General features: G+C 40.7%; 1 protein-coding gene across 2 annotated transcripts; it reads right to left on the bottom strand.

Annotated features, from left to right (window-relative positions):
* Positions 1–190: 190 nt before the first annotated feature.
* Positions 191–8,908, bottom strand: nrbp1 (nuclear receptor binding protein 1). 2 transcript variants are annotated; one of them, XM_084954291.1, is made up of 19 exons: positions 8,638–8,908; positions 8,346–8,532; positions 7,838–8,096; positions 7,620–7,742; positions 5,768–5,869; positions 5,568–5,657; positions 5,433–5,473; positions 5,188–5,282; positions 5,003–5,086; positions 4,857–4,915; positions 4,541–4,639; positions 4,331–4,463; positions 3,766–3,856; positions 3,546–3,596; positions 3,147–3,282; positions 2,918–2,971; positions 2,745–2,808; positions 1,951–2,006; positions 191–1,863 (listed from the first exon to the last, which is right to left on the bottom strand). In XM_084954291.1, the coding sequence occupies exons 3-19, from the start codon at positions 8,066–8,068 to the stop codon at positions 1,768–1,770; spliced, it is 1,605 nt and encodes a 534-aa protein (XP_084810417.1). In that variant the 5' UTR covers positions 8,069–8,096; positions 8,346–8,532; positions 8,638–8,908; the 3' UTR covers positions 191–1,767. The 2 variants fall into 2 exon arrangements, with proteins under 2 accessions (XP_084810417.1, XP_084810416.1); XM_084954290.1 differs by having other exon boundaries at positions 8,346–8,908.
* Positions 8,909–10,042: the final 1,134 nt, after the last annotated feature.

The raw sequence follows: 10,042 nt of genomic DNA, 5'->3' as shown, positions 1-10,042 counted from the left end.
CAAAATTATGCAAATAAACCAGATTTTAAGGAGGTTGGGTAGGAAGCACTGATTGAGTCCCCATGGAAAGACCAAGGCAGATAACTTTAACTCTGGTCTGAGCACAAATAAGAATGATGATTTTTCTATTATTTGCTCATTAGTTGATCTGTTTGTTATTGATAAAAAAAGAAGATGCCACACAACAATATCATTAAGTGCTGACAGTGTAATTTTTTTTATTTCAGGAAGTGAAAAAAGAGGGTAATGCAGAGACAGAGCAGTGTCCAGCATACAGTGCACAAGATGTTTACAAGCATGCCAGGCAGCGCCACACTCGTCTCTCACAGTATCAACAGACCCTGTCACAGCATGGAGACACCGAGACTGGATCACCGACTGAATTTCAATCTCTAAATCTTAACTTCCGGTTGGTGTACACGAGAAACAAGCCACAGGACATCTCCCAACAGGATACAGAAATGTGCAAACTAGCAGAGAGATCCCCAGACACTTAACAGATAAAGAGCGGTCTGAGCCAATTAGCTGAACTTCTCAAAAGATTTTAGCTCAGGTATCCATGAAGGAAACCTATGTCAGAGCTACTCGAGCTAAAGGTTGATAGGCCTAAGCTGACACAAGTCTCTCTACATGGTACATTATCAGAGTAAATCTTAAAAAAAAAAAAAAAAAAAACCTAAACAAACTCCAGAAGCAAGTCTACCGCATGCATCGAGTTCCATTTAGGCATGGAAAAGCATACATGCATTCACCAACCTCAATGATGATCATCCATCACATGCTTAAAACACTAGAGGAAGCCCACATGGAGCAAACCAACACCCTGTTTGTAAAATGTCACCTACAGACAACTTTTCATTAACCTAACCCCGACTCATACACAGCAAGCGCTGCAATTCCCTACTTATAGTAGCTGGACCGCAGTGAAGCGGTGCCACCTTTTTGTTGTGATAAATAAGTGTGTGATTTGAAAGAAAAAGGGCAAGTAAAAGCATACATTCAAACATCCACCGGCCTTAGTGCTGGAACTGAAGTACAATACACACTGAGAAAAAGATGTAACACAAATAAATAGTTTGATCTTTTGAATATTTTTTTATCTGTAGCTCTTTCGATTGTTTTTCAGCTGCATTTCATGAATATGTTGCACAATTTCAAATCTGTAAAGTAAAACTGATACTCGCTTGATGCGATTCAGCCTTCCAGAAGTGATACAAGATACGATGATTCCTCACTCACTGCTCAGGACACAGTTTAAAGGACCAGACAACCAGATTTAACCCTACATTACCATCTCTCACACACACACACTCACACACAAGACAAAGTTTTTCCATACAGACAACTATTAAACAGTGTAAAGTAAAAATGTTTAAAATACAATTTTAACACTGACTTAAGGAAAATACTGTTGCCACCCCCTTTTTTATTTTCTTGCTTACCTCTAACATTCTTCACTACTTCAGAACTGAAAGAAATAGGCCAAACTGTGAAAACATTTGTATTTTCCATTGCAACTAGGATTTCCTCTTAATAGAGAAGCAGATGGCTGTATTTGGTGGGAAAACAAAGTGATCTAAAGCAACAACCACTTAGTGGCAGCTTTTCCCACTAGAAGATACAAGAACAGGCTGTGGGATCTGCAGTCAGACCAAGGCTTCCTCCTCTGTCCTCGCAAAGGCTTTCCTGCAACTCGGAGGTGAAGCAAAAGCTAGTCCCGCTGTAAATGGATGAGGAAGGCTGAAAGAAGGCCTGGCGAGTCCTCGGCTATGAGGAAACAGTCACCGGATTGAGCGAACCATTCCGGCTGTAAAACTTAGAGAAGGCCTCTTCGAGAACAGATGCGAGTCGAGGCTGATCGCCCTGAAATGAAAAGGCAGTGAGGTCAAAGTAATCTTTCTAATTGTTCTCTGATAGCAGTATGTGGTAACTTCACTGATAAAACCTCACCTCACTGATAAACCCCAGCTGAACGAGCTCCACAGCCAGCTCCTGCACGTTCTCATCTGAACAAAAACACAATATTTAAATGGTGATAGGGTTACAAAGCATTTAGATGCCTACTTTGTCCTGTCATATCGTTTGTAACAGTTGCATCACCTGAGAAATACTGCAATGCTTAGGAATTCTTGTGATCAGTGCCAAAGTCACAGGTTACAGCACTCAAATTAGATATTTAGTTACTTTTTCAAATAAGCATTTCATCGCTTAAGAGGTACCTTTGAGCTAAGTGCAGCTTAAAATAGTCCACCTGCACTACCTAAAAAGCCCACAAGGGGGCCACAGCCCACACTAAGAAGTGAATGCAGAGCAGGCCGAACAGACTGGACAACATAACCAACTTGCGCAAGCTAACTGAAAAGGGGTGTTTATTTTTAGTGGGCAACACTGTAACATATCGGATGACTTTTAATAGTGTGACGTATAAAGTTACTTTTAAAAGCAACATTACCCAGCACTGCTTATGAGTGCAATGTAAGGGTAGCAATGCAACAAATATCAGCAGGAGATCGTAGCAATATTCTTTGAGATAGTGTGTCTTTAAGTATTTTTTGGGGGGGAGGGGGTTTCTAAATCGTAGTATCATTAGTATATCTTTAAGTTCTCTGCTTTGAGTTAAACCTCTACAGCAAACCTGTGGCACTGAGCACCCTCGACAAAGCATTTAAAATCATTTCTCACTTGTGAAAGGCATGCAAAAATGAAAGCATGGTGAAATATTATTCTCAAAACAAGACACTCACTTGGTAACAAATCACAGCTCAAGTGCCTGTTCAGTTTGTCCTCAAGTTTCAACAGCAAGGTCAGCTGAAAGTAGAATGAAACCAGTCCATTCAGAGTTCTAACAAAGCACGTTCACATGTAGTACAGATGTCGTTACTTCATCACTCAGCAGGTTGGCAGAGCTGTGACTTACGTGATGTTTCGTGCCCTCGTCAACAGGCTCAATATTACACTGCATCTGAAGGACCTTCAAGGACCAAAAGGAAAACTGTTTAATGCATTGACAGGTTGGGATTAAAATGATTTCAAGTTTTTATTATTATTATTTATAAAGGAAAATGCTGATAAAGACAACAGCCATGCATTATCATTTTATTTTTATGGTATTAAAATCTATGTAGAGTACTGCTTTCTGCTCCTACCTTCCTTGTCTCAAGCTCTGCGGGTTCAGGGGTCGGGGTTTTGACTGATGGGGGAACTATGGGTGACTTCACAGCCTCCTGCTGGGGTTGCTGAGGACAGGGGACCCCAAATGCAGTCAGAGGGTAGATTCCATTCCTGTTAAATCAACGTCAAATGTAAGCCACCACAGCTTTAGTTAAAATGTGGCAGTTGCACATTGCTCAATGCATCCAAAAAAGCTTTTACTGAACACACAACAAACACAACCACAGCTTCCTGTTTTTGATTTCAGTGCAGTGGAAACAACTCTCATTTCACTTTCCTTAGCCGATTTTGCCAACTGATCCAAGCTTTAAAGTGAGAAAATTTATAACCAACTGCAAATGTCTTAAAAACTGCATTTCCAGCTGTTCTCTTACCTTACATCTTCCAGAAATTTGTCCAGCTCAAGAGCAGGAAACTGGGAAAGCCTGGAGAAAAAGAAAGACTATTATTTCCACTCCAGTAATTAAACAGTCAGAAAACTTTAGACATAGTAGGACTTAATGAAAGGCAATGATGATAAACTAAAGATGATCAAATCACAGAAATCATCAAATCTCCACAATTTACATTTCCTACATTTACACTCAGACTTACTTCATCTGAATCCCCTCTTTGCCCTCAACGATAACCAGGTTAGGGTCCATGTTCTTTGTCATCTCTTCTAAAGCATTTTCAGGAATCATGTCTGAGGTAAACAGAGAAGATCACTATTAAAGAAGAACACCGATCAATGATAGTTAGTTTTCCAAAATAAAAACAACATTACAGGCAATTTGTGTGACTGTGCTTAAGTCTTCAAGTCTTTGTGCCTGCAGAGTGCATAACAAAGTATTTTGGCATACGATGGAAGCGTCCTAATGACTGTAACTGCTAACCTGTTCCATCTCACTTATTTATGGTTTTAAAATATTGACTATTTGTCCTTTAAAAGCTGCTGACATTATTTCAAACTGCTTATGTTACCGCAATAAAGTCTAAGTATAGATATTTGGTAGGTGTGTTAGTGTTTTATTGGGGCTCTGCTGAGCAGAATGCCCAGTCGATGCTGCCAAAACAGCAAGCTTGAAGCACAGGGAATCAAGTGCATTATTAAAGTGAAAGTATGTGTTTATAAAGGATCAGATTTTCCATGTGCGTGTGTGTGCGTGCTTTGACTCACGCTGGTGGCTGACAATGCAGTGTGCAGCCAGCAGCTTCAGTAAGGGCACCTCAAACAAGGCCTGGTGAAACAGCAGCTCCTTGGCTGTGGGTCGCTTACTGGGGTCGACCTCCAGACACTTCTGGATAAACTCCTGAAACACACGCAGGTTATAAATCTCTCTTCCAAACAGCCACGAGAACTTTAGACGCTTGCTTGCTCCTCGCTCACCCGTTGCAGCGGGTCCTCTAAGGACTGAATGGCACTGTTTATGGCTTCTTGGGACACATAGGACGAATCTCCGTTACTTTGGATTTCCAACACAGCCATCTGAGCAAGTGAATGGACAAAGGAGAGATTCATGAAATAAACAGGAGCCTTCAGTCAACAACAGTCGCTGTTATGGTACAAAAGAAGGATTTTTAAGACAGAAATAACAGGTTGAGCATTCACTGCTTTTGGTCTTCAGGCAAACTGCGCTCATATTACCACAGTAACAACAGAGCAGGTGACTAACAGCTAGGAGCAGAAAAAGGCATCGCCTCACCTCTAAGGCGCACATTCCAAAGGAATATATATCCACAGCTGTGGTAACATTGGCAACAGCTGAAAGCAAACGGAAGCCTAATCAGTATCACAGAAACACAACTGCACACCTCAGCAGCATAAAACGATACACCCGGAGGACCTCACCTCCATATTCTGGAGCAAAAAAGTGAAGGCTCTTCTGCTCTTCCCGGCAGGTTTTCACATGGTTATTGATAGTGTCAGGAGCAACTGAAGAAAAAAAGAAAATAACAGTGAGAACATCTTCAACACAGAAACCAAACCGTTACTGAAGGCACTGCAAACTGCTTTAAACGATCTGTGGAACCCACCTGAGCCAATTTTGATGAGGCCATTGTGCTGGATGAAGATGGTGTCACAGGTGAGGTTGCCATGAATGATGGGAGGTTCACATGAGTGCAGGTAACTGGAGAATAGCAAACAGTGGTTAAAAATAAAAACCAGGACCTTTGTACCATAGCTAACCTAATAAAGCTGTAATAAATGTATCTCATATTAGTGTAGCAGTGAATCATGTCAGTGCCACACCCCACAAATACTGTGACAGAACACCAACCTGAGAGCAGATAGGATCTGTGTGCACCAGCGCTTCCAGGCCTGTCAGATAAGAACAACAAACAGAGAAGTTAATATCTTTAAACATGATTTTTAATTAACCGTCAAATGTATCAACATTTCAAAATCCACCCACCTTTTCATTCATTGTCTTGTGGTTCTTTTTTGTCTTCTTCAAAAACTGTTTGAGGCTTCCTGAGGACATGTATTCAGTGATGAAAATAACCTGCAGACAAAAGACAATATTGAATTCAAATAAGAATCCAGGCCATTGTGCCTGTGTTTATATCATTTGATGAAATGATCAAAGAATGAAACGATGAAACAAACTCCTACCCTCGCTCTGTTTTCTTTGACATCTGCCCAGTACTTATGGAACTTCACAATGTTCAAATGCTCCAGCTGGATCAAATTGTCAAACACGGCTTTGACTTTTTCCTTTGGTGAAAACAAGAAAAAAAATGAAACACTTTACTCAAATGAAAAAATCCCATATGTTCTTGTTTTACTGCAGACAAGTTAAAGAGTCAAACAGAGTCTAAACAATATTAAGATCCTAATCTTCTTAGCATGTTTGGACAGTATGCCTATTAACCGAAAGGTTAATATGCAAATTCCACAGTGTTAATTATGGGTAATTCAGCTTTATTCTCTTTCTGTACAGACCATAAAATCGTTTTTTCTTTGTTGTTTTGGTATGGCAGGCCTGTAACTATATGGCTTCATTTCTTTTCATTTCTTTTAAAACTCTAAACACTACAATAAACTACTAAAATCCTCACTGAACCTCCACCCCTAATAACCTGAGGTCATAACATGACAAGAGCCTCGAACTATCCAGTCCCTGAAGAGCTCGAGCTGGTAGCTAACCAACACAGAACTACTAACAGATTCATTGTATCAGAAAGCAGTGAGCAGCAGGGTCGATCTTGAACTAAATCCACCCCTGGAGACAAAATTAGAATGAGAGAATCTAAAAATCTTGTTCCTCAAGGTATTTAAAAAAAATAAAATAAAACACTTTGAATCAGATGGATCATTGCGACAAATATTGCAGAGGCTAATTTGTGCCAAAAAAGTGATTGTCTGCTAAAATGTGATTTCAAATATGTCTAATATCTTTACTGGTACTGGTAAACAGACTGCAGTGAACTGCATTTTATGAAGGAGTTAGATATAAAATAAAGAAATGACATGTTTGGTGAGTATCCTAACGTGCTGTACCTACATTATAATCAATCTACTCCTCTTTTAGCCCTTAAAATATCTTTATAGAACTTTGATGTTATATTTGTTACAATTTCCACTGCCCTCTCGGCCAAATGTCTCTTGAAAAAGACATTTATATAACAGTCACTTTGCCAAAAAAACGATTGCAGCATCTACCTTGTAATAGCAATGTTCTTTGTGGCTCAAAATGACTTAATATCACTCATGAGAGGCATGTTTGAGTTTTGCCACAATCCTTTTTTGGGAATTACCATAAATCACTTTTTGGCACAACAGGAAGGAACAGGAATCCAAAGTAGGCTGGAAGAAGACGGCCTGCACTTCTTCACTTTTCCAGAAAGGTAACCAAATCAATCAATCATAGCTCCTCATATCACGACGGACAAAGTCCGAATTCTTTTTGACTTTTTTTAGTTAAACAAGAATTTGATTTGCTGCCCATAATTTTGTGACCTGTAGCATAAAACTGTCATTGCTATTTCCACCACTGACTCCAGGTGTCGCCAAATCAACCAGGACTGAAATCTTTTTAGACAGCAAGTTGAAATACAGATTGTACTGTTCTGTTCTTGTAGTCCACACACTCCCTCCCTTCCAAATTTCTGATTTGTTTCTGCAACTACACGGGTACAGCGTGAACTCTGCTATGGGTTCTGGTCACAATGAATCCAACAACTTGCCTAAGGAGCTTAAAACCAAAGAGGAAAAAAGCAGCAGTATTACAGAAAAGAGAGCAACAAATCCCATTAAAAAAAAATCCTTAAAACCATTGTTAGGCTGTTTTGTTGCTTCCAAGTATGCTGTTAGTTCCAACAATCATATAACTGACCATAACTGTGGTTTTTCCTGCATATACAAAAGAGGTTTTGGCCATCAATCAAGTTTAAATCGTGGTTATGTGCACAGTCACCCTGTGCTTTAGCTGTATTTTACCACACCGGCCTCGCTCTGCACCCACCTCTTGCAGTTTGAAATTCTTTCTTTCCGAGAACATGACCTCATTCCACACCACCTCGACTCCTTCTTCTGTGTCCATGGCCAAGTAAGCATTATCAATCCCAGGCACATTGCGCTGATTCACCTTTAGGGGAGTAAAAATAAATACATAAATAATGCACCAGGTGTTTATCCAAGTTAAGTTTGTGGAGAAAAAAAAACTGCCCCCCCCCTCCCTACCTCTTCTCTGCGTTTCTGCCAGCGTCCACAGGGGCTCTCCTCCAAAATCTCTGACTCATCCTCACTCTCCTCTTCCTCATCCTCCGTGGCAGCAGTAGCAGGAGGCTGGGTCACCATGGACACCGGCGGAGACACGGATGACACACCTTGACCTGTGGGTGCAGCGGCCGCGGACTCCGGCTTCACTTCCTGGACAGTGTCCGGGGCCTGCTTGCTCTCCCCCTCAGACATCTTCCCGGTTGTCAGGCCCAGCAGCCCGCTGCAGGACACACAGAATGACCCACCAGAATATAAACGCCATACTACATAATGTCATTTCTCATCTGCTGGGGCTGTTCGACTGTTATTAGAAAGCTAGCAAGGCAACAACATGTAACTACGTGGTGGCTGTAGCCGGCTAATCTAGCTGCAGGTGAAGAGTCACCGTGGAGACTTTGCAAAAGGAAGTTAGCTCCAACAGGAAAGGCCACAATAAGTCACAATTATGAGCACAAACACATGGACATACATGTTATAGATGGGAGATGAAACGATGCCAGCTCCAGTTTAACAGACTCCCGTCGCCGCAGAGCAATCCGGGCCGGAGGTTTAGCTCTGTCAGCTGCGAATCTTCAATGTTTCTCGGCGGAGTTGCAGCTAGCTTTGCGGAGCTACGTTGCGAACTTCAACGACAGCAGACACAGCTAACGAAGAGTCTACGAGACACCCAGAACCTTTACTTTACTAACTCTGACATTAAACGTCTGTCGCTGTTTGTACTTGCTAGACCCCGTCAGTCGGAGCAGTCCTCCGCCCCTTACCTCTTCTCAAGACTCTTGCTAATGTGAGCTCTGACAACAGCCGCTGGTAGTGCGAGTAAACGTCACAGCACCACAGTCCTAAGTGTTGATTAAAGTATCACGACCATCACAGGAGCTCAGCACAGGAAGCACGGGCAGGCTAACCGTACCATTATCGTTATATCCTCGAACACAGTGGCTAACTGACTTGAGAGCTAGGTTAACATTTAGCCAGATATGATGGCGACAACTTCCAGATGCACACTGCACTACGAGCTCGGGCACGTCAAAGCCGTTGTGGGTTGCCAGATACAATGCTTTGAATCCCCCTTCTCGGGAGTTCAGATCGTTCCCACGTAACTTACACGGTGTTGCCTTCTTCTTGTATATTTATCCCACTTCACTGTTAAAAAATCAAGCTAATTTTAATAGCAGACAAAATTACATAAAAAAGGGGAAAACATAGTCTTTTAAGGGATGATTTACTAAAGGAAAAACAAAAACGGGACGTGTGAAAAATGAATTTCCCCCTAAACATAATTTTTTTTGTGTCACACTTGGTAGCATTTAGTACAGTACAGCTTTTGGGCTGAATAGCAATAAGCCTTTATCATTATCATCAAGTCAAATTTGCAATATTTGATTTGGTAGGCCATCATTTTACCTGATAATTTTAAGACAGTTAATCAGTTTGATTTATTCATGTAAAGGGAGCCACAAATGAAGAAGAAGATTTAGACGCATGAATGTCATAATGCTTCGTTATTAAAGGACTGGGGGGAAAGCGTGTTTCTCTCAGACCTGGCAACCAGTGTTTAACGGCCTTCCTTTTTGTATTTGTTATGGGCATTGACTGACAGACATGTAGGCCAACTGAATAGTGAATGCCGGTGAATGGTTGTCTTTGTCAGCCAAATAAAACCATTTACAAGGAAGTCAGTGTTATTGCGTTTGTTTTACCGCTAGGTGTCTTTTCAGTCTACACGACTAATGTTGAATTAAACTGGGTTTAAATTGAGTCCAAATTCAAGCAGAACACACCACTTAATTAGTTTTTAATTGAAAATGTTTACCTCCTAACTTTTGACTTTGTGTTGTACATAATTAGGTTTGTGTAAAGCTATTAAATCCAAAATATCGTAGAGTCTGCATTAAATATTTATTTATAGATAGTAAAACAGCCTTTTCTGTCGATATGTAGATATTTGTGTATTGCTCATTATGTAGTATTATGCTGCATTTTTAATATTTGTGGTTTCAAGGTAAGATAAAGTTACAAAAAAGGTGAACTCTTTAAATTCCCAGAAATATTCCAGAATAATTCTTCCTCACTGCCCATTGGCTGGATGTATGTAAATTTAATTACACTCACTGGCCACTTTGTTAGGTACACCTGTGTAACTAACTGATTTACCATGCTGACAAT

The sequence above is a fragment of the Perissodus microlepis genome, chromosome 15, assembly GCF_051167445.1.
Source record: "Perissodus microlepis isolate ML-2025 ecotype Zambia chromosome 15, ASM5116744v1, whole genome shotgun sequence".
Taxonomy (NCBI): domain Eukaryota; kingdom Metazoa; phylum Chordata; class Actinopteri; order Cichliformes; family Cichlidae; genus Perissodus; species Perissodus microlepis.
This window is presented reverse-complemented; position numbering and strand designations above follow the sequence as displayed.